This window comes from Mustela putorius, unplaced genomic scaffold (genome assembly GCF_011764305.1).
Source record: "Mustela putorius furo isolate JIRA1106 unplaced genomic scaffold, ASM1176430v1.1 tig00003858_pilon_pilon_pilon, whole genome shotgun sequence".
Taxonomy (NCBI): Eukaryota; Metazoa; Chordata; class Mammalia; order Carnivora; family Mustelidae; genus Mustela; species Mustela putorius.
This window is the reverse complement of record NW_025422010.1, coordinates 46,433,656-46,458,396: the sequence shown is the minus strand read 5'-3', so window position 1 is coordinate 46,458,396 and position 24,741 is coordinate 46,433,656. Positions and strand designations below refer to the sequence as shown.

At 35.7% G+C, this 24,741-nt stretch overlaps 2 protein-coding genes across 6 annotated transcripts in view; one reads left to right on the top strand and one right to left on the bottom strand.

The window, feature by feature from the left end:
- Positions 1-24,737, bottom strand: CUNH18orf54 (chromosome unknown C18orf54 homolog). 5 transcript variants are annotated; one of them, XM_045065644.1, is made up of 9 exons: positions 24,637-24,737; positions 23,708-23,774; positions 21,763-22,088; positions 19,703-20,494; positions 19,218-19,368; positions 15,991-16,093; positions 10,446-10,577; positions 8,262-8,332; positions 1-2,034 (listed from the first exon to the last, which is right to left on the bottom strand). In XM_045065644.1, exons 3-9 carry the CDS (start codon positions 22,043-22,045, stop codon positions 1,962-1,964), a joined length of 1,605 nt encoding a protein of 534 aa, XP_044921579.1. In that variant the 5' UTR covers positions 22,046-22,088; positions 23,708-23,774; positions 24,637-24,737; the 3' UTR covers positions 1-1,961. The 5 variants fall into 5 exon arrangements, with proteins under 5 accessions (XP_044921579.1, XP_044921577.1, XP_044921581.1 ...); XM_045065642.1 differs by having other exon boundaries at positions 24,464-24,644; XM_045065646.1 differs by having other exon boundaries at positions 20,189-20,494; positions 24,464-24,644.
- The window catches only part of STARD6 (StAR related lipid transfer domain containing 6), a 39,062-nt gene continuing 38,900 nt past the window's right edge, over positions 24,580-24,741 (top strand). Inside the window, exon 1 of the mRNA XM_045065649.1 lies at positions 24,580-24,669. The gene's annotated coding sequence lies outside the window, so the exon portion shown is untranslated. The remainder of the gene's footprint in view (positions 24,670-24,741) is intronic.

Here is a 24,741-nt window from a genome sequence, read left to right as displayed (position 1 = left end):
GCAATTTTAAAAACCTTTAATTGTTCCATAGTCTGCTTTTAATTTTCAGCTCAGCAATCTAAATACTGTTGTCACCCTTTTACTCCTGGGAAACTCAAAATAAAGAATACTAAAATATTTCACATGTAATTAAATCAATTCTTTGGAGAATTTCATGACCATTTATCATTTAGATTTTTCTAAGTTGACTCTCCTATACATTTCTTTTTTTAAAAAGTTGGAATCAATCATTTTAAATTCCCTTTTTAGGTAAATGACTAAGCTTCCATATTTAACACAAAAGGAAAAATACTCCTTTAGTAACTACAATCAAGTTTCTTAAAATATTAGGTGTAATATAAAAATTTAGAAGGCTTATCTTATTTACAACTGGAGATATCTTCTCGCAAATGACAGTACTAACCAAATCAGTGCTGTTCAGTATTATAGCATAATCCCTTTGCAAATGCTTTTTAAGCATACTAATAAACATATATGCAATTAGATGTTTATTATGATGCATTCATCTTCTCTGCTTTCTATAGAATTTGTGTCACAGTGGATTTGTCTAAGCCTGGAACATGATCAACCCAGACCCACCTAGCATTCATCTACTTAAAATCTGCATTTTTTACAGCCACCATACTTTCATTGTCAAAGTAACATCTTATTTGATTACATGCAAACTGTATGTTTTGAAGCAATAATCAGAAAATAGAATGTTGGTAGCAGAAATACCTCCAGAGTAAACAAAACAAACTTAACGGCCAGTGAGTCTCAAACTGGGCAAAAACAATTGCATGGTGGTAACTCTGACTCACTGGTCAAAAAACAAAAAAACAAGGTTTATTATTGTATCTTTGCTAGATACTACAATTTGGGCAGTGTTAATTTGTACTGTTTGTATACAGACACTCATTCTTTCATTTCATCAGGCTTTTAAAATATGCTTTATGATTTAATTCCTAGTTTTGTTAGTAAAGGTGTTTTCTTGCTTATTAGTTTAGTTGGTTAGAAAATGCGAAACTATAGAGCTCTGTTGAGTTCCAGCTAAAGACAAATTTTATAGATTGCTTTAAACCATGTTTAGCTCTTACAAAATAGCCTTATAATACAGAGCTGCTTCTGGATTTTCCACATTCATTTTAAGTTTACTTAACAAACTGCATAAAGCAATTGGTCACTGATCTTAGAATTTTTACTAGTTTGAGCTAACCCCAAAACTAAAATCTGAGAATATCAAAATATTAAATTTTCAAATGTACTCCCAAAAAATATTTTGTAAACTCTTATGTGATATCAAGATTATCTTACACACACAAAAAAAAGAAAAAAAAAAGATTATCTTACACAGAATCAAAATCAATGCATTAGTTAAATGAGTTTTTCTTTTGGATTTCACAACATAAAACGTTCCTTTTGCACTGTATCATCCCATTATTAAACTGTTATTTGCATGTACCACATACCTTAAAATATTTATAAAAATTAAAGGTAACATATATGGAGAAGTTACACCATAACAATTTTGATATTCCTTTAGCCAACTTAAAAGTAGATGCTACTTGTATCAAAAAGTCTACTTAAAGAGATTCTGTATAGAAACCAGGAAGAGTTTCCTAATAATCCAGAGCCAGAAGATAAAATGATGCAGATGCTCAAGAAGATTAAGTCCACATAAGCTTCAATAGCAGACAACATCCATCTTTGAATATTGGACATTTGCTGGCCTGAAGACCAAAGTCAGACTGTAGGACACAGTGTGGGTCCTCTCAGTTCACATTCTGGTATCTTGGCATAAAATGAGGATAGGTCACAAAACCTACACACGTTTTCAAGTTTGTTTTTTAAAGAATATATAATACTTGAACCAATCACAGAATAATGCATGGCTTATAATTTCTTTGTCAGTTTAAGCAACAGGAAAAACAATACATCTTTGCTCTGTGATGACTATTTGTTGGACCGTTTTATTTTCCTCTTCACATTTTCGGTGACTGTTTCCCACTGGTATCATCAACCAGGTCTCTCAGGCGAGATAAATGGTGCAAAGCCCTTCATTAAAAAGTATAAAACACATTATAAACCAATATTAAGGACTGAAGAGACAATGCAGACAGCAACTAATGGTGGATTACATTGTTTATTAACTTCAAAATTAGTATGAAAAATGAATTTATAGAATAAGTATCAAACATTTAGAACTTTTCTTTATAAAACCTTGAGATCTGAATAACTGAGGGCTAAAATAATTCATTTAAATTTATAAACATTTACTTAAAAAAAAAATGTTTTTTGACATTCAAGGGTTTTTTTTTTGAATGTTTGCCAAGAAGTTTAATAATAATAGGTTTTGTTTGCATAACACTTAACATTTTGTTCATGTCATTTTTACAACAGCTTTGTGAAATTATACCTTTTCTTTTGGAATACTGTTTGTATCATTTAAGAAAGTACATTCATTAAGACGTATATTCAGGAGAGCTAAAATTTAAAAAATAGCACTGAATGATCAATTACAGTTGAGGAAAACTCATTTTTAATGAGCATAAAGGGAATCAAATGAAAATTTCATGGTATAATACCAACAACCTGGGTTTTTTCCCTCTAAAATAAAGCTAAGGGGGTGCATGGGTGGCTCAGTTGTTAAGCGTCTGCCTTCTGCTCATATCATGATCCCAGGGTCCTGGGATCGAGCCCCACATCAGGTTCCCTGCTCAGTGGGTAGTCTGCTTCTCCCTTCCAGCTCCCCCTGCTTGTGTTCCCTCTCTCATTGTATCTTTCTCTGTCAAATAAATAAAATCTTAAAAAGTAAAAATAGGGCGCCTGGGTGGCTCAGTGGGTTAAGCCACTGCCTTCGGCTCAGGTCATGATCTCAGGGTCCTGGGATCCAGGCCCGCATCGGGCTCTCTGCTCAGCAGGGAGTCTGCTTCCCTCTCTCTCTCTCTGCCTGCCTCTCCATCTACTTGTGATTTCTCTCTGTCAAATAAATAAATAAAATCTTTTTTAAAAAAAAGTAAAAATAAAAATAAAATAAAGCTAAGATTATAGGTCAAGTCTCAGTGGAGAAAACTTAATAATCTATCAAATAAAACCAAGAAAAGAGGGGCCCTTAATTTTCTAGTCTTGCTCAAAAAATATTCTTTTTTTCCTCTCCCCTATTATTCATTCAGATCCCTAAAGACCATCCAGAAAATGTCAGTTAACCATTTTTCAGGTCTCTGACAAATAAGAGACCAACAAAAATACGTAATGTAACAACTGTTAGTAATTTCTAAATTGAGTTAAAAGGTGATGACTACAAAACCCTATTTTTATGGTCTCTAACACAGGTTTCGTAAATGTGTATTAAATAAAATACTGCTAATTACTGCATTATATATATTTCCCTGCACCTTACTTCTTGGACAACTTTACTCAAATGTAACAAGAATCTCGATTTGGGGGCATCTGGGTGGCTGAGTGGGTTAAGCCTCTGCCTTTGGTTCAGGTCCTGAGCTCAGGGTCCTGGGATTGAGTCTCGGATCAGATCGGGCTCTCTGCTCAGCAGGGAGCCTGCTTCCCCCTCTTTTTCTGCTTGCCTCTCTGCCTGTGATCTCTTGTGATCTCTATCTGTCAAATAAATAAATAAAAGCTTTTTAAAAAATCTGGATTTTGCCACCCTTAACTTCAGTTAAGTTTTGAGATTCTCATCTTCATTAACTAAATGACAACAAATTACCCAAAGTTACTATACAGTCAGAGGTAAAATTAATTAGACTATCATTTCTACAGCCTATAGTAGTATCTCTTTATCAAAAATTATTTTCTTCCTAGAGACATACATTTATCAGAAAGAAGATAATGCATGAATATGCTTTGGACTTAGATTTATCTTTTTCTTTTCAGGCATATCATTTAGCAACCTATGATTCAAAAGAAGAAGGGAAGGGGCGCCTGGGTGGCTCAGTGGGTTAAAGCCTCTGCCTTTAGCTTGGGTCATCTCAGGGTCCTGGGATGGAGCCCTGCATCGGGCTCTCTGCTCAGCAGGGAGCCTGCTTCCCCCCTCCCCCCCGCCTGCCTCTCTGCTTATTTGTGATCTCTGTCAAATAAATAAATAAAATCTTAAAAAAAAAGAAGGGGCACCAAGTTGGCTCAGTCAGTGGAGTGTGGAGTGTGACTCTTGATCTCAGGGCCATGAGTTCAATCCCCACACTGGGTGTAGAGATTGCTTAAAAATAAAATCATAAAAAAAAGGAAGGAAAGAAAAGTGAGAGGGAGGGAGGTGTAAGCAGCTAGAGTCTTACCTTACTGTTTACAACTCTGAGGGCCACAGACCCCTTGGATTTAGAGGGTTTATGAAATTGGATGGGGGGGAATCCTCATCTTTATTTTCACGAAATGCTATCTGTAAATTAGCATTTCCTTCCATTATGAATGTAAGCAATAGACCAAAATCTGTGACCTCATGTCACAGAAATCAGAGGTATTTTTTATCACATGTAGTCACTGCAGGTATCTCAAAATACCTTTTATATTTACCACTACTTAAAAATTATAATAGTCATATATAATAGTTATAAAATTACATTGATTATTAACCCCATTGCTAAAGCATATATATTCTAAGTCTTTCTCCCTATAGTCTGAAAGTTTTTATGACACAACTGGCCAACTATTAGACAACTCTGAACCTTGTTGTTCATCCATTGAAGAGTGAAGTCTTCCTGGTGACCCTGAGATTGATGCTTTCCAATATTCCCTTACTCTGTTTGCTGATCAACATGTGAAAGGTAAATAAAAAACCACAGCATGGTTTAACACTTTTATTCAAGTGATGTAAAAGGCCCTCAAACTAATAGGTTTTTACAAAATGAAATTTAACTTATCTATATTTTAAATATCTTATTTAAATACATTATTTATGTCTTTACAAAACAATGTTAGGGAGAAAGAAGAACAATGGGAAGGAAAGGGAAGAGTGTAGTATGATGGGAATAAAAAAAAAAAAAAGCTACGTAGAAATGTAGCTTCAGTCCCCCTACACAATCAGTCAGCAGTTCCTTTGGTTTAACCTCTATCTACTTTGCTAAGAATAAGGCAATCAATCTACTTAGACAACAGGCTATCAGAAGGGATTTGCTATTATGTGTAGGGACAAGTGCAGAATAAAATTATAGAAGGAAGTTATTCTTGAGTTTCTTCTCTAAAAAAGTGAAAAAGGTAGTTAATGGGGGAAAATATCAATTTAAGAGTCATGTTACATACAACATTGAATAGTCATTCATCTTAGAAGTTGAAATAAAACTCATGTCTTATAGTGAGAAAGTATCTATCAATGAGCATTAGAATAAACAGAAATCAACCCACCGAAATCCAGTAATGGACTGATTATATGAAGGCAATTTAACTATATTTCAACTTACTCACTGATATCTTACATGAGGTTTCCTATTAGTACTGCTATATTGGCTGCTCTTAAGTACTGTTTACTGGCCTATATTCAGCCTAGTGTCCAGCAACAACTGAACAAACTGCCGACAAGTCCTAGGTTTTAGTAGAGTACATTAGAATAAGAGAGAAATCTTTACTCTAGGATAATGTTTTGCAAATCTGAGAGATAATTCTGTCTATTTCTAGCATATAATGAAGACTAGAAAATCGAGCAAGAGAAGAGAACTGAGAAACAGGACAACTTTCTAGCTATCATTAAGTCTTCAGAGCATGGCCCTTAGTATTGAGAACTATAAAATGTTACACATTCTTTTCTAAATTATATATAAAACAATATATTCCAAAGCCAATACAAATTATTTTTGGATGATTGATGATTTTACAATCCTTTATAGCATATAAGCAATATGCTATTACTCATTCTTCACAGCCAACCTGGGTAGAGCAGCTGGTGGCTTACATGACATATAAGATTCTAGAAAAGTCCCCTACTCAAAAACCACAAGTTTTTCATTTGCTAAGATGACAAGCTTCTCTTATTGAGGTTTTAGTTAATAAATTTTATTTAATAAATAACAGTTAATAAGGTTTTAGTTAATAATATGAGTTCCTAATATGTAATTGCATAGGACAAAGCTAAGAATTATAAGGATACAAAACAATTACAGTTTATATTCTTACTAAAAGCAAAATCCCTCCGGGAAAAAAACAAACCATTTTAAGCTACTCAATCATTTATACTTCAAGTCCAATCAGTCTTCCTAGAGAGCAGTTATTTCTAATGGAAGAACATAAGAAAACTGAGTGTCCAACAGAGTAAACAGAACCCATACTAGAGAGCTTGACGTTTCATAAGGCTAACGAAAGACATTTTAAAACTGGTTAGCTATCAAACTGTTAAAAACAAAAACTATTACTTGAGGGGTGGGGAAAGACCTATTTAGACTTTCCTTCTTGGGAGAGGTCATTAAAGCACCCAAGGTACAATCTGCAACTTCTGAAGAAGCTGAGTCTGTTTATTTTGAATTACGAAAAGATGACTATAAACCTAACCAGAAATATTTGAATTTCAAATTGTCCTCAAATTATCTACAGATTAAAAATAACGAAAACATGTACTAATATAACTTTTAAAAGTTTAAACTGACTTCATAACAGTACAAATGTCTTACAGATAATACCTTTGAAATGTAAGTAAAAACCAAATTAAGATTGCCCCAGCTTATCCACCAGAATCAATAGCTAAACAAAATATGAATCTTACGCTCTGAAAATGGCATTCTATATATAGGTAAGATTATTGGTTGTGTAAGCTAGAAAAAAGTTACTATTTTTTAAATGATTTTATTTATTTATTTGATAAACAAAGATCACAAGTAGGCAGAGAGGCAGGCAGAGAGAGAGAGGCAGAAGCAGGTTCCCTGCTGAGCAGAGAAGGATCCCAGGATCCTATGATCATGACCTGAGCTGAAGGCAGAGGCTGTAACCCACTGAGCCACCCAGGTGCCCCAAAAGTTACTATACTATTAAAAAAAATTCTGGAGGGGAGGGTTGCCTGAGTAGCTCAGAGGGTTAAGCCTCTGCCTTCAGCTCAGGTCCTGATCTCAGAGTCCTGAGATCGAGCTCCACATTGGGCACTCTGCTCAGTGAAGAGCCTGCTTCCCCCTCTTTCTCTGCCTACTTGTGATCTCTCTCTCTCTCTGTCAAATAAATAAATAAAATCTTAAAAAAAAATTCTGGGGCACCTGTGTGGCTCAGTCATTAAGCCTCTGTCTTCAGCTCAGGTCAAGATCCCAGGGTCCTGGGGTGGAGCCTCGCATGGGGCTCCCTGCTCAATGGGAAACCTGCTTCTCCCTCTCTCACTTCCCCTGCTTGTGTTCTCTATCTCTCTGTGTCTCCCTCTATCAAACAAATAAATAAAATCTTTAAAAAAAAATTATTTTAGCTAATAGTGAAAGTATCTACAATTAATACCAATTTTTATGGTAATTTAATTACTTATGGGCCAGTGTTCATCTTCACCAAGAAAAACATCTTCTAAGCTATGTACTTTAACTCAGAAAACACATTTAAGTCTGTGACACGAATTCAATATAAATGCTTTTAAGAGGGTCGCCTGGGTGGCTCTGTCAGTTAAGCAGTTAAGGTTAAGCGGCTGCCTTTGGCTCAGGTTATGACCCCAGGATCCTGGGATGGAGGCTCCCTGCTTAGTGGGGAGTCTGTTTCTCCCTCTCCCTCTGTCCCTGCCCCCTGCTTGTGCTCTCTTATGTTTGCTCTCTCTCTCTCAAATAAATAAATAAAATCCTTTTAAAAAGTGTTTAAATAAATAAATAAATGCTTTTAAGAGACTTGGAAAGCCTGAGGTCATCCACGAAGTTTAAATTTTAAAGCACAATGAGGTCTTTATCCTAAATAATCAGTTGAGACTCTGCACTAGCCTAAATGGATAATGTACCACTATCATTAATAAAAGGAGTGTTAGGAACACATGCTATAGAATCAAACTATTTGTTTTGAATCCCATTGCTACCTCTTACTAGCTATGTGACCTTGGATAGTTACTTTATTACTTGATCTTTATTACCTGATCTGAATTATGAAAATAATGATAGTACTTACCATCATAGGGTTGTAAAGATCACATGAATTATATTCAAAAGCACTGACACTGACACTTGGTAAGTGTTCAATAAATGTTAGTTTCATTATTCACTGATTCTTACTAGATAGGAACACTATACCCAAGGACTATGGGTATTTAATTCCACCTATCATCTTCTGATTGCAAAGAAATGGATAAAACCGGTATGTATCCATAATATATTCAGAAAGTAGTAGAGAAAACTTACTTTTGAAGTGACCTAGTAATAGGAAGCATACTTTCTTTCAACTGTAATTTAGAGAAATTATCTTCCGAAACCTATAAAAACACCAAATATAACAAGATATTGAAAATATTATGTAACTATAAACTTAAGTACCATTTAATATGAGAATAAAAAGAACAATAAAAAATATTGTCCGTATTTCCAAGGAAATAATTCTAGGAAGTAATTTTCAATGAAGCATTACCTATTTTCTCTTTATTCTAGGGATGCCTGGGTGGCTCAGTTGGTTAAGCATTCACCTCTGGCTCAGGTCATGATGCCAGGGTCCTGAGATCAACTCCCATGTTGGGTTCCCTGCTCAGTGGGGAGCTTGCTTCTCCCTCTCCTCACTCTCCCCATTCCCTGCTTGTGGTCTTTCTAATAAATAAAAACCTTTTATTTATTTTTAAAGATTTTATTTATTTTACAGAGAGAGGGACAGTGAGAGAGGGGGAAGCAAGGGGAGTGAGAGAGGGAGAAGCAGGCTTCCCGCTGAGCAGGGAGCCCAATGTGGGGCTCAATCCCAGGACCCTGGGATCATGACCTGAGCTGAAGGCAGATGCTTAATGACTGAGCCACCCAGGTGCCCCTAAATAAAAAATTTTTAAGAGATTTTATTTATTTATTTGACAGAGAGACACAGAGAGAGGAACAGAAGCAGGGGGAGTGGGAGAGGGAAAGCAGGCTTCCTGCCAAGCAGGGAGCCCAATGTGGGGATGGATCCCAGGGTCCTTGGCTCGTGACTGGAGCCAAAGGCAGATGCCTAACGACTGAGCCACCCAGGCGCCCCCCCTAAATAAAATGTTTAAAAAAATAAATAAATATTTGCTCTTGATTCTAAAAAGTAACTACTATTTAAGATTCATCTTTCAAGTATGCTTCTAAATGTATGTCCAATAAAAATAAAACCTTGACTTGAAATTATAACTGTAAGAACAAGGTTACATCTCAATGATGTCTAAAAAAGGATGGAATACACTCTATTTGTTAATCATTCAAATGTATAGACAAAAATTAAGTTAATACAATTCAGGGTGTGACAGTTTCGAAGAGGTGATCCATTAATTTGTAATTAAAACTGAATTTCAGGGGTGCCTGGGTGGCTCAGTGGGTTGGGGCCCCTGCCTTCGGCTCAGGTCATGGTCCCAGAGTCCTGGGATCGAGCCCCGCATCGGGCTCTCTGCTCAGTGGGGAGCCTGCTTCCTCCTCTCTCTCTGCCTGTTTCTCTGCCTACTTGTGATCTCCATCCGTCAAATAAATAAAGTCTTAAAAAAAAAAACTGAATTTCATAAAGCTCTAATGAATAAGAATAACAAAACAGTGACAATAAAAATATTTATTAAGTATACTTATTAATATACTTATATTTATTAAGCTATTTTTTAATCAGGTTCTAAGTACTACATAATAAGTACTTCACATAGTTTATCTCAATTTATCTTCTCAACTTCATTTTACAGAAGAGGAAGCAGAAACTAAAAAGGTTAAGTGATTTGTACAAATACTGCACTTGCTAGTTAAGTGGTAGAATTAGAATTCACAATCAGATTTGGGAGAATATAAACCCTCTGTAAACACTGTACTACTGTGAAGAAAATTCAATCCCTAGAGAAGAGCAGTCCAAAGCACAAAAATTTCTAAGTTCCTAGAAAATACACAAAAACCCAATGGTTTTAAATGATAAAATTTCATATCAACTATAAGAAAAGCCAAACTCATGGTAACAAAACAAAATTTCAGAAAACAAAAGTTATGTGGAGAAGTATAAGTTGAAAAGGTTTTCTAGGCCTCCCCAAATATAAATACAAAGAGTTGGATTATACAAATAATTTTGTAGAACGTTAAAAAACAACTCCTGTAATTCTCCCATACTACAGTTGTAACATTGTTAGATCTAAATAAGATGCTGTATTTCTAACCAATCATGAACTAAACATAACAATCCATTTAGGGTTACACACAACTACAGAAATCTATTAGTATTAATTTGAGTGAGTTAATTTCTGAAAAAAATAACAGCACAACTCTACAACATGTGTTTTGTGGCATGTTTATTAACATAAAACCATAGTGGTCAAGCTGAAAAAGATCTAGAACAAAATCATATCTTCATAGATCTCAATTCACATTCACAGGTCTCAATTCATAAATCAAGTTTGTACTTACTTGCTTAATCTCCTCTTCCAGTTCTGCTGTTTTATTCCGATTAAAACTTTCCTGTACTGCTTGAAGATTAAATAACATTTGTTTCAGGGCTTCAACAGGACCATGATGTTTCCCTCCAGAAAGGGTACAGCTCTGAGATTAAAATAGATGAATTTATGAACCAAGCAATTCAGGGAGGAAAAAGTCATATTTTGTATTATTTTCCCCCAATATAAAATTAGGTGCAAAAAAACAAACAATAAAAGTCAATAACATATTTTGAAAAAATCAAAATTATAACTCAACACCTCCCCTTACCCAGTCCCCAGATGAGTTACTTACAGACAACCATTATTAAAGTTTGGCAGTATTCTTTCTAGTCTCTGCTCTTTTCAAAGAAACAGTACACCTTCACATTTGCAATGCATTTATTCATACATTTAAAATCATAGATTTTTAGAAATGAAAGATCTTCAGAGCTCAGGTAGGTCAACATGCTTTTTGGGTATGTAAATGAAGGTGGTTATCAGCGGAATGAGGACTAGAATTTCAAATACAGCATTCTATAAACAATTTATGTTTTCACACAAAGAATGCTAGTTTATCACCTATTCATTGACCACACATTCCTCACTACCTAAAAAACACTCATATCTCAATTATCACTGATTTTATGTGTCCAAGGAGGGCAACAGCACTACAGGTCAGGATTCTTTTAAGAGAATCTATAAGGGATATTTTTAAACTTCTTTTTTTAAAGTCTTCTTACCAAACAAATATTTTCCAGAGTACATATTACATATATCTTCAATATTATGCTATACATATTTCACCAAAATTTTTTAAATAAAGGAAAATAAACGGGGCTTAAAGATCCAACAAGCCTTGGGGCACCTTGGTTGCGCAGTTGCTTGAGCATCACACTCTTGGTTTTGGCTCAGGTCATGATCTCTGGGTCACGGGATTGAGCCCCCTGTGTCAGGAAGTCTGCTTGGGATTCTCATCCTTCCTTCTCCCTCTGACCTTCCCTACCTCTATTTCTTTCCTCCTCAAATAAAAATAAATCTTTAAAAAACAACAACAAAAAAGGATCCAATTAGTCTTATACTCCTGATTCTGATTCTTGTGGACACCACCTGAAGCATCATCTCTAAACTACCTCCAACTAGCACTGACTTAGAAGAATTTCTAGCTGCCTGATGCCAACCATAAGGGTCACAAAAGCTTGCCTCTGGAGTGAGTTTTTCATGCAAACTAGTGATCAGAGTTCCAAAAAAGAAAACAATGAAACAGATTATAGAACTGTACTATTCACTAATGAATATTTAATAAATGTTGCTATGACTGACAGCATTTGTCCTGAGGGGTGCCTGGGTGGCTCAGTGGGTTAAAGCCTCTGCCTTGGGCTCAGGTCATGATCCCAGGGTCCTGGGATCGAGCCCCGCATCGGGCTCTCTGCTTGGCCTGCTCTCTCTGCCTGCCTTTCTGCCTACTTGTGATCTCTGTCTGTCAAATAAATAAATTAAAAAAAAAGAATTTGTCCTGAGAATCATCATTAAAACCTGGTAGTGAATGTCTTAGCTTTTTGTATAGCTCTCTCAGAACTATAGTAATGTTTCACATATTCTAATAACCAAATAATTTAAACCAAATACAATGTGGTTTAAACTCGATATATACAATAAAAGTGAACCACCTAATAGTACTACAATTGAACAACATGACCACAATGAAATGGGTTGGAAAGAAAATAATTAACCAAGGTAACTTTGGAAAGCAATACTTTGACTGGATATAGTAAGGCTAAGATAAAAAGAACTATACATAAATAATGTGATCTAGTTAGTAAATTGTTTCTTACAAGTATATGGATTAACAATTGTCAAAGTAGGTGTATGCTAAGAATACATGAATAGTTAAGGGATTATGGATAACAGATGGGATTCTCATCAGTGGAAAGAATTACAAATAAGGAACAGGAAAGGCTAAAATCCCCGTAGAACTGGACTGGAGTCAGAGGTATCAGTATGAATGCATGATTTTATACATACATATAAAATATACAGATATAGAAATCCAGATATGCATACCTAGATTAGTAAACATACATGTTTCAGATCTGCCTGCTGAGAAAGTCTAGAATGAATAACATCCCAGTAGCAATAAGCACATCTAGTGCCCAGATCTGTTTCTAACTGCCATTTTCCAATTAAAAAAAAAAACAAAAAAACCACCATGGCCCCACAGAGAAGTGCTCAAAAAAAAGGATAAGAACATGTCAAAGGACACAGGGGCCAACCTGAAGTAACTCAGGAACTCCTTATGGCCCAAACTGGAACAATTTGAGCAACAAAATAACAATATTGTATTAAAAACTTAGAATAATTATAATATATGGGGAAAAAAGGAACAGGTCTTCATTCTACAAGAATTTCAATTAAAAGAAAAGAAGATCCACCAATGGGTGCTAAAATTAGTGAGTGAAGTTTTGAGACTCTTTGCACAGTGTCAAAGTATCTCCCCATATTTATTAAATACAAGGAGAAACTAATTTTACTAGAGAGAGGGCCAGTAAACACCAAGTATTCAAGGTTAAAATCATAAGCATTAACATAATTTCATATATTATTACATTAACACATTGCTGTGGACTGAATGTGTGTCCCCCTAAAATTCTTATGTTGAAGCCTAATCCCAATGCAATGGTATTTGGAAAAAGGAATTTTGTGAGGTAATTAGGTCACAAGGGTAGAGTCCTCATGAATGGGATTAGTGCCCTCATAAGAAGAAACACAAGAGAGCTTGCTTCCTCCCTGTTCTCTGCTTGTGGGAGAGCATACGGGGAAGATGGCCATCTGCAAACTAGGAAGCAGGACCTCACCAGACACCTTGATGCTGGACTTCTCAGCCTCCAGAACTATGAGAAATAAATGTTTAAGCCACCAGGTCTATGCCATATTTATTACAGTAGCCTGACTAAAACACATATCAGTAAATCAATGATATCAATGTATTGTGAACCCTCTGGTATGATGTACTGAAAAGGGCATAGCATAATTTCTGTTGCATTCTTGCCAAAACAATAACCTCATTCTAATCGAGAAAAACCTTCAGACAAATCCAAATTGAGGAACTATCTACAAAATAACCAACCAGTTAGTACTCTTAAAAACTGTCAAAGGCATGACAGACAAGGACAGACTGAGGAATTGTCACAGACTGAAGTAGATTAAAGAGACAAGACAACTAAACACAATGTTGGACCTTGGAACAGGACACTGGTAGAAAAACTAGTGAAATCAGAGTAAGGTCTGTAGTTTAGTTAATAGAATTCTACCTATCTTAATTCCTTGTTTGTGATCATTATAGTATGGCACGTGAGATAACATTAGGGAAGCTGAAAGAAGGGTGACAAGAACTTTCTGTACATCTAAAATTGAAAATGAAATGAAATAAAAACATGAAATAAAATGAAATAAAAACAACCTGGCAGTGAGATTATGTGTGTAGTGGCAGGGGAAAAGGGACCAGTTGGTTAGTATTTAATACTCATCCATCTTAAACTTAAAAGAACTGCCAATCTGTTCCTCTATCAGTGCTCTTTACCTAAGTAAATGCCACCACCCAATCTTTTAGCTGCTTGACTAAACACCTTGGATTCATTCTTTGAATTCTATCCTCATCCTACTAGGTCTACCTTCAAAATACTTCCAAGTCTGCCCATTTCTGACTTCCTTCAATGCACCCACCCTACGCCAATCCTATCCAGAAAGACTAAAGTTTCCTAACTGGGTTCCCTGCTCCTTTACAAGCTCCTTCTCTGTACTCCATACAGCTGCCATTTTATATATATATATATATATATTTTTTTTTTTTTTTTAATTTATTTGTTAGAGAGAGAGATACAGAGCACAAGCACAGGCAGACAGAGTGGCAGGCTAGAGGCAGAGGGAGAAGCAGGCTCCCTGCTGAGCAAGGAGCCCGATGTGAAACTCGATCCCAGGACGCTGGGATCATGACCTGAGCCGAAGGCAGCCGCTTAACCAACTGAGCCACCCAGGCGTCCCAGCCATTTTATATTTTAAAATGTAGATCTCATCATTTCACTCCTCCACTCAAAACCCTCCAGTGACTTCTCATCTCACTGAAATAAAACATAAAATCTTTATTTCATCACTTATAAGACCCTACATAATCTGGTTCCTGATCACCTCTCCACACCTTACCTCTTACCATCCCTTCCCTTGTTCATTCTGATTGAGCAACCCTTTTGGACTCTAATATTCCTTGAACATGCCAAATGCAATTCTGCCTTGGGGTTTCTGCACTTACTATTACCTCTACATGTAAAGATATTTCCCCCATGTGTATCTGGCTTATTCACTCATTTTAGATTTTTGCTCAAGTATCACCTCATTAGAGGTCATCCCTGACAACCCTAGCTAAAATTATACCCTCATTTTCCTGTCCGAACTAATTTTTCTTCACAACACTTACAGTATTCCCTTATATATCACATATTATATTTTTGTTTAGTTTTTCTAATTGAAATAAAAAATCCAAGACACAAGGATTTCCTCTTATTCACTACTAGGGATACAGCTCCTAAAAATGTGCTTAGTACTCAAATATCTGCCAAATAAATACTTGATAATTAAGCTTAACTTACCCAATATCTGCTGTAATATCTTACACAAAGTTCCAGGGTCAAACATATTATGACAGCCTCTACTTTCTCTAGTAAATTCCACAGAAGGAGTTCATTTTAGTATATTTTTCGGCTAACTTTTGAGGACTTAACCTCTCAAATCTTCCATATTTTAAAAGTATGATTTCAATATTTAACAGCCATGGCTATATTTCTATGTCAAATGATATATACTTTCATATGTGCACATATACACATTTATACTTTATTTTAGGGTTACTTACAAGATGCACATATGCTGATTTTGCAAAACTGGACAATAATTTTCCTATTTTAAATTTTATCATGATAGATTTATCATATTTTCTTAGAAACAGAACTCTCAATAATTAACAGTTGTATGGTAAAATATAACTTACTCTATAATGATACGCTTTATAAATTGCCCCCCCCAAAACATGATAATTTAAGCTCTCCATGATAATTTAAGTTCTCTGTAGAGTTCAGTCCCAGGTCCCTCTACTTTAGAATATTAAAACAAAATTATCAATAATTGTAGGAGTGATGGTTTTATGCATTTGTGTTAAAAGAGGGAATTTGGGTGACTGGGTGGCTCAGATGATTAAGTGTCTGCCTTTGGCTCAGGTCATGATCTCCAAGTCCTGGGATGGAGCCTTACATCAGGCTCGCAGCTCAGCAGGGAGTCTGCTTCTCCCTCTCCCTCTGCCTCTCCCCCAGCTCTCTCTCTCTCTCAAATAAATATATAAATCTTAAAAAAAGAAAAAAAAGAAAAAGGAAATTTTAATCTTTTTTTGTTTTTTAACAGCTTAGAAATTAAAATTTGTATATTAGTCATAAATCCTCTTTTAATAATTAAAAAAAACTTTTAATAAGTTAAAAAGATTTAACTTCACCTACCTGATTATCATTATTTAAAAAATCATCAAGGAACCCTTTAGCACACTTTGCCCTTGAAGTTTGTTGAGGACTATCATCAGAGTTAACAGGAACAGGAGATTTGCTAAATAGGATTTAAGGATATAAGATAGTAATTTAATTAAGTACCCAATTTATAAAAATTCATGTATAACTAAATGGTTATCATTTAAACAGAAATAGTCACCAAGAAACAACCATTATAGATATGATTCATATTGACTTTGCTTGGTAATTCCCTCATCTTCTGTCTGAACTCATACGAAAATCTAACCCTTCCTATCTCCTTGTTTCTCCTTTAAAGCTTTAAGTTAAAACTATAAAGAAAGTAAAAAACATTAGTCTTTAAATAAATAAGCCTTCAACTATAGGCTATACTCTAAAAGCTGTTTGGTTCAAAATAAGCAGTACACTTTCCTAAATAAACACAGTTAGTTACCCAATGATAGTAAAAACCCCCCACAAATATATGAGTTTCTACTGGAATGGCAGGTACATCCTCTTCCATGTCAAATAGGACTTACCCTCCAGAATTAGCATTTACAAAGAGGACAAATTACTTTGGGAAAAATACTAATTTTGAAATTAAAATTCCAAAGTTCAAATCCCAATCCCACTATGTGATTACATAAAATTTATTTATCTAAATTTCAGTTTTATATTTATAGTCCCACTTATCTTACAGAAGTATTGCATAAATTAACTCTATGTACCTGTAATATGTAATAAATGCTCAATAAATATGTTTATTTCTTGATGTTTCAAGGGACAGTAGAACAAAGGATAATCTCAGCAAAAGCCAGAAATTTCCCAAAACAAATTCTATTAGTCACAGAGAATAAACAAACTCATTCTCTCCCTTAATTCATATATCAATATAAACTATGTTTCTAGTAATGCTTGGGTGGCTCAGTCAGTTAAACGTCTGCCTTTGGCTTAGGTCATGATCCCAAGGTCCTGGAATGGAGTCTCACACTGGGCTTCTTGCGCAGCAGGTAGCCTGCTTCTCTCTGTTCACCACTCCCCTGCTCCCCTGCTCATGTGTGTGGGATTGTTTTCATTCTCTGACAAATAAATAAATAAATAAATAATCTTTAAAAAAAGAAAAAAAAAGTGTTCCTAACTCAAGTGCTCAGATACCTAAGAATCCTTCTCTAACATTTAAATGTCACAATTCCATTTTTTTCTTAATGATTAACAGTGCTTCATTATTGGCTCATTTGATTTGTAACTTACTATGAGCTTTTCTTGCTCCTAAGTAATCTTTTTGCCCATCCTTTAGGAAAGGAGTTTGCACATCCATCCTACCATCAAAAAGCATTTACCAGATTACTGAAGATGAGTGTGGGGTACATAAGGATTCACTATACTATTCTTCTACTTTTGTATTTTTTTGAAATTTTTCATTTTAAAAATGTTAAATAAAGAAAAAGTAATTATCTGATTGTGGTTATGTTCTACCTTCTGGTATAATCCTTGAATACTTCCTAGACAATTTTTGTTTTGATGATAGATTGACAATAAGTTGTCAACATGACACTTGACTGAGGTCAGGTCTATTCCTTCTCCTCACAATCCATCATTCATTTTATGTACAAACATATCCATCACAATACGAATTCAATCTTCCAAAAGTCAACATCTATACATTAAGTACTGGACCAAACCAATGATTGTAATAATAATCATACAAGCATAAATTATATATTCTAATTACATAATGCACTACACACATTCCAAAATTTTACTGGTAAATACCTCTGATACTGTTTGCTCACCTATTTGAGTGCAAGTGAAAGCAAAGTACTACAGTTATAGTACTTTACAAAGGCGACCTCACGAGAAAGTAAGAAATTAGAAAATAAGTTTAAGAATTAAGTGAGCTAGTTAATAATCCAAGTTTTAAAAAATAAAGATACTATTGAACCAACAATTGAGAAATGAAGCGAAATATGGAAAAAAATATTCTGGATAATCATCGCCACTATTAACAACTACAAGAAAGCCTATCATAAGTCAGAAATTGTCTTAAGCAGGGGTGCCTGGGTGGCTTAGTTGTTAGGCATCTGCCTTCTGCTCAGGTCATGATCCCAGGGTCCTGGGTTCGTACCCCGTATCAGGCTCCCTGCTCAGCGGGAAGCCTGCTTCTCCTTCTCCCACTCCCCCAGCTTATGTTCCCTCCCTCGCTCGCTATGTCTCGTGACAAATAAATAAAATCTTTTAAAAAAAAGTGTCTTAAGTACCTTATATATATTTTCTAATCAAACGAATTCTCATAGCAACACCAAATAGAAAAATAATTTATATAAGGTCTTATACAAGGTAGAAGTAACTTGTACAAAGTAAAATTTGTACAAAGCAGTAGTAATTTGTTAAAAGCAGAAGTATAACTTATACAAGATGTTAGCAAAGAAGTCACAGAGCTGGGATTCCAAACCAGATTTATACTGAGTGTCCACATTAAAAAAAAAATAAGATGTTCCTGAGAAGTGATAAAAAATGGATACAGGAATTAACAGACTCTGTCTATAACAGACTATAAAAGAATGAAAGTTTAGACAACAGAAGATGATAAATTTTCAGAGCCTAAAGCAGGATACAGGGTTACCAAGAATGCATTTCTGATGAGTTCAGATGTAAAAATATTACTAGGGAAAAAACTCTCCTACTTAAGCTCAATTCTTACTCCACACTCATAGGTATCTAGGTAAACACTGCTTTTAATTACTCTGAGAAGCTATGCAGGAAGGTTAAGCATACAAATGAAAATAATCTTAGAAACTATAAAAATTTATACCACAGACCATACAAAAATTACACTGCTGTTTAAGGAAAATAACTAAGCAAAAGTAAAAGGTAAATGAAAACAAGTGGATAGCTGCATAACTCCACATATGGAGAGAATATAGAAGGAGAAAGAACTTATTAGCTATGATTCTTCATATTAAACATAAATCACTATTTTATAGTACAACACAAGAAACATGTAACAAAGACAAGTTATATAATGTGCCTAAGGTTATGAAACATTACACCATCTTGTGGTAACAACTGAGAAATGCAATTTAAAGAAAACACAAAGCAATGTTCTATAAAATTAACATTCATTATTATTAATTATCATCCATTTATTTATAAAATAAATAAGCTGTTCACATGACATTTTTCATTTGGAAAACTAAGAAATTCTTTCATCGTAACTTACGTACAAAGTAACAGGAATATTTTCCCATGATCTTTCTGCTTCAAGTTTATCTAATGAACAAGGACTATCATCCTTTTTTGTAGACTTCGGTAACTCTTTGGTACAATGCTCTAGATTTCTCTTGGCCTTCAGGATAAGCAATTCAATTTTGTCACCTAATTTAAAAGATCAAATTCTTTAAGAGAAAAAAACAAATAGCACAGCAAACTCTAAAAGGCAACAAATAATTCAGACTAATTTGGAATATACACATAACTGTAACAATAAACTTTTTTAATATGACATTTCGAAGAAGAAAAGGGGAAAAGACATTTCCTAGGCACAAAATGCTACACGAAAGAAGACCATTAAGTGTTCAAAAGATTTATCATTTCATCATTACATCAAGAATATAGCATAAAAGCTCCTAGACATTAGGTCAAATTTACAGCACTTCCTTTGATTCTTAAAAACAAAGCAAAGCAAAACAAAACAAAACGAAACAATTACCACTGAATGGCTTTTTGGTTTGTCCTGGGAGAAGTGGATTCTCACACTGACACTGGCTATGTTCAGAATCACATTTATATTCATTAATTAATCCTTTATCAGCACTCAAGGAGTCTGAAATGTTTGAGGGTTCAAAAGAATATTCAAAACTATCTAATTTATTCATAAGCCGAGAAGTTCTTTGTGCCTGGTAACTATGTCTAGGGGAACACTGATCTTCTTTAAATATTTTAGAAATCCTTTTTTGACTATTTGTGTCGGGTAGCAAGTCTTGATGGTGGAGCCAGACTGGGTATGTGAAATCAGGTAGACTAGTTATTCCTGAAACATTAAGGTCAGATTTCTGGCTAGTGAGCCATCTTGGGTAATTCTTTTCAAGTTTGTGTTCTGAACTGTCTTTGAAAGACAACTTCTTGGAAAATGATAAAGATGGATCAGAAACGTATTTATTAGTCTTATTCACAAGTTTTGGGTTTTTTAGCCTACCACGTTGCTTTCCATTTTTATTTATGTATACAACAGGAGTAACTAAGTTATCTTTGCACATGGGAGTGGAAGGTTCCTGAAAATTTTGATTCTTTTCAGTATCCAATGAGCTCGGTCTTCGAATGCATTTCTTGTTTTTCTTGCTATTTCGGTGACTTGATCCAATGCAAGTTAAAGAAAATGACCCATCTGCTGGAAGTTTTAATAGATCATCAGTTGTTAGGCTAATGCAGTCTATGTCATTAACAGTCATTCTTCTACAAGATAAGGACGAGAAGCTTTTTTTGGGATCAAGATTTTCAAAAGCTGAAAAACAAAGCGCAGTTGTTTATTTTCCTCATTACATATAACAATACTTCATAATACTCAAAAGTAAATAGAATTAAGAATTTAAGAATCAGGGGCGCCTGGGTGGCTCAGTGGATTAAGCCACTGCCTTCAGCTCAGGTCATGATCTCAGTGTCCTGGGATCGAGCCCCGCATCGGGCTCAGAGAGCCTGCTTCCCCCTCTGTCTCTGCCTGCCTCTCTGCCTACTTGTGATCTCTCTCTCTGTCAAATAAAATAAATAAAATCTTTAAAAAAAAAAAAGAATTTAAGAAACATTTTTGCTGCTTCCCTTTATCTTCACTAAAGCTTTGATTCAAAATATAAAAGATATAGGTTGATGAAATACAATGTGCTTTTTCTTTATATCTCTCTAATTTACTTTAAGTTCTATACTTTTCTTTCCAACTCCTAAATTTTCCCTCGTTCTTTAACTTACTGTTTCTTCAACTTTTCTCATCATACCTGATGTACTAATACACTCACATTAATATTGGTCACTTAAAATTGGCTGTAACCTTGAAGAAAAACATGAACTAAACTAGGTGGAAAAATGGTTTGCTTTCTGCCTACAAAACCTGCAACAGCATTAACACAAAGAGAACAGCTGTTCTAATACTCTTCTGGAATATAGTGCCCACATACTTCTAAGAGTTGAACGCAAATTTTTTCCATACAAGGGCCATTCCATAAGTACTTATCTAAGTGTTACCTGGGTTATCAACAGATGTATTTTCCAAACTTGTCTTTGTGGAAGACTTATCAAGGTAAAACTCTTAACATCTTATATATTATCCCACAGAATACAGATCAGGAAGACTAATAGAGTCTTATTAATTGGGATTAATCAAGAATGAATTCAGAAAGACAGGTTTGTTTAAATTAGTTAATTTAATTGGTTTGTTTAAATTAGTTAAACTAGATAATAAAACCTAGAACCACCATGTCAATGCTATTTCCATTATGCTGTAATAAAATAGCTTAAGGGTTTAGGATCTACCACCTGCTGTTATTAGTTGTATTCATCACCCTCCCTCCAAGGTCACAAGATTTCAGCTGAAAATTCGTGAGACTCAAGAGAATTACAGAACCATTTAAGAAAAATACCCAGACCTCAATATTATAAAAGTCATTTTTACCCTGAAGGAAGAAAAAAGTGTCTAGCTTTTTAAGACTACAATGCATCTCTCAAATACTTCAAATCAGTGTACTAAAATAAAATAAAATAAAATAAAAAATAAAAGCATACCATTGTTTGGTCTATAAATATAGTTGGAGAATTCGGGCATATTAGCAGAACATCTATCAATGTTAATCTTTCCAGTGCTTGCACCAGGATACATTTGGCTTAAATCAAAATCATCAATATAGGCCTGTAGAGCCTGAGAGGCAGAACTGTACAGTTTATCCTTATACTGAAAAGAGTCATCAGATTTAGAGGAATTACTACCACTCAGGCTGCAGCTTGCTAACAGAGAAGATACTGAAGATTGCTGAGAACAAACTCTGTGTTTTGTAATTGACTTTGCCATGGCTTCCTCAAAATGGGTTATTTCTATTCATTTCTCTCAATATCTGTAATACAAAAACAATAGGTTAAGGTTCCATTAAAAGGAGTAACAGCCATACAGAGAGAAAATTACTAAATATGTAAACTTTTTATAATCTTTAAAGAATAAAATCCATTCTATCACCCTTTTAAGGCAATGAACATTATAGATTTTCTATTATTGTCATTATTGTGAGCTCCCTCATCATTGATTTAGAAACATTTATTGAGTACCTACTATGTTCCTGGAATTTTGTATACATAATTATCTGAGAATAGTACCAAGGGAAGAGTACTCACAATTTTTAAGCCCTAAAAACCTCTGAGGTACAGTATTTTCTTATGGGGATAGATTCTATGACATCACAATACCTAACATTCCCTTATATAAAATATTTTTCATTTCATAAGCCTACTATCATGCATTACAGATAGGTGCTCAATAAATTTTTAAAGGCATCAGATGAGGTATTAGAAACAAGAAAAGAATATTCACTTTCAATGTTGTAAATGTCAATATGCAACTTTAGCCAAATCTTTCCCCCAGCAAAACTCAAGAACAAAATAATTTATAATATTTAGTATAAAGAAATAAACTACCAAGTTTATTGAGCTAGCAAAATGCTCTTTTCCTAAGACATTATCATTGTCTCACCATTTATGGCAATACTCTTACCATTTCCACTTATGTTAAACACATTCACCCTTTCTTTCAAAAGAGACTTAGATAATTTGGAAATTGACAACATATTCCTCTCACTGGAGAGGAATTACTAACATTGAGAGAATTCCTGCCTACCTTAGGATAGTAATAGTATCTACATTTGAAAAAGTAAAATATAACAAGGCTTCAGTACATGATGTGGCATTCTTTTAAAAAATTAGACCAGTGGAAATGGATCTTCTGTATTAAAAACGAAAAATTATTGTCTAGGACTTAATACACCCTATAAAGCTTTAAAGTTACAATGTTTAACTTTCGGCTATAATTTTAGGAAAAAACGTTTAAGTTATAACAACTTCTAATGGAGTCTTAATAACTATCAAATTTGACTTTAAAATACTGATAGTCTTCCATTCAAAGACAGAGTAAAACATCATCCTGCCTCAGCTTTAGAGCGTGCATCTGCCTCTGTAAGAGAGCTGACAGCAGCCAGGGGCAGCAGCAGCAGAACACAACAGTTATTTAGCCTCTTTGATTTCCTGGAATGCTGCGATGTTGGTGTATCTCTAAAGAATAGCTAGACTAAATCAGCTTTGTTCTTTCTTTACCCCTTACACTAATGATGTCTAAATTTTCTCAGGAAAACATCGCTTTACCAAACATTTTCTCCCTTATTCCAACACAGTACAGGTCACCAATTTAGTTTTGAAAACAAAAGTTTGTTTTAAGCTGTTGGATTACACTTCTCAGTAAGTGGGTAATCACATTTATTTTAATGCACAGGAGGCAGAAAGAAAATCCACAGTCAATTTTGATTGTGGAAAGCTTCCAAAAGTATACAGAAGTACGACGGAGAGTTTGGTAAAACCTCATGCACCCATCACCCTTCCTCAAACAGTTACTAACACACCCCAACTTTATCCAGCCACTTCTCCCCACTTCCGCCACAGGATGATTTGGAAGCAAATCCGTGTATCTTACCATTACTTCCGCAAACACTTCCGTTCTCATCTCCAGAAGGAAATCCATCATTCCGAAGAATAAAATGCTAAACGTATGGCAAAAAAAAAAATGTCAACTACCTTTGATTCAAAAACAGAATGTTCAGTGTTAAACAGTGGGTACAGCTCACCGGAAACGCGCACCTTCCTAAAAAACAACAGCTCCGTGATTTCTGTTTTGAAACCGAACATTTGTTTATTCGACAGCAAAACGACAAGCCTTCTTGAGCCCGGAAAGCGAGAATCGCCGGCGGCCCCGCACCAGAGCGTCTCTCCTCACCCGACGCGTTGGGGTTCAACCCTTCCGCCCTTTCCGAGGAAACACCCCCCGCTCCGGGATTCCAGCACCCCCGGCAGTCACAGACACAGGCTTCCGTTAGGTACTTCCACTCAGAACCATTGATTCGGCAGCAGCCGAGAGCTCCCCCGTGGGCGGACGGAGTTTTTCCGAGGTGACCCCGCGTAAAGCCCAATGCCCCCCGCCCCGGCCCCGCCGTCGTCAATAGACGCCTGGAGTCTCAAGAGGCCCACGTCCAGTCCCCTCCGTCTCGTTCCGGGACCTTGCCCCGCTCGGGAGCTTCCCGAGAAAGGTGTTTTCTTCCCACCCGGAACGTCCATCGCGCTCTCCCTCAGGAGACTTCCTCTCCCCTCCGCGCCACCCTGATTCTAGCCTTTCCCACGGGCTGTGGCATGGGGCGCCTCTCGAAAATACACCCCCTTGGGGGGCCACACTCACCGACCAAAAGAGAGAAAAACGCACACGTCCACAACTCTCCACCAAAAGTCCGCGCCTGTTACCGTACGGCGGTACGCGACAAAGCATCCCCGACCCGGACACCGCCCCGCCTCAGGCTCTGCTTGCTGGAAGCCTCCTCCGCCGTCACAGCGGAGCACGACGCCCGCGCTCACTTTCAAACTGATCCAACATGGCGCTGGCTTGCGGTGCGCATGCGTGGCGCTCGGCGCCTGGGGCAGCTGGGCCAGGGGAGGAGGCCGCCAGGAAAAGTGGGAGCT

Excerpts from the sequence above, each read along its gene's own strand:
- CUNH18orf54 (XM_045065644.1), bottom strand. The coding sequence starts at position 22,045 with ATGGCAAAGTCAATTACAAAACACAGAGTTTGTTCTCAGCAATCTTCA. Across the intron at positions 19,369-19,702 it reads AACCAAAAAGCCATTCAGTG|GTGACAAAATTGAATTGCTT; the intron begins GTAATTGTTTCG and ends CTTTTAAATTAG. Across the intron at positions 8,333-10,445 it reads TGGAAGAGGAGATTAAGCAA|GTTTCGGAAGATAATTTCTC; the intron begins GTAAGTACAAAC and ends GTGTTTTTATAG.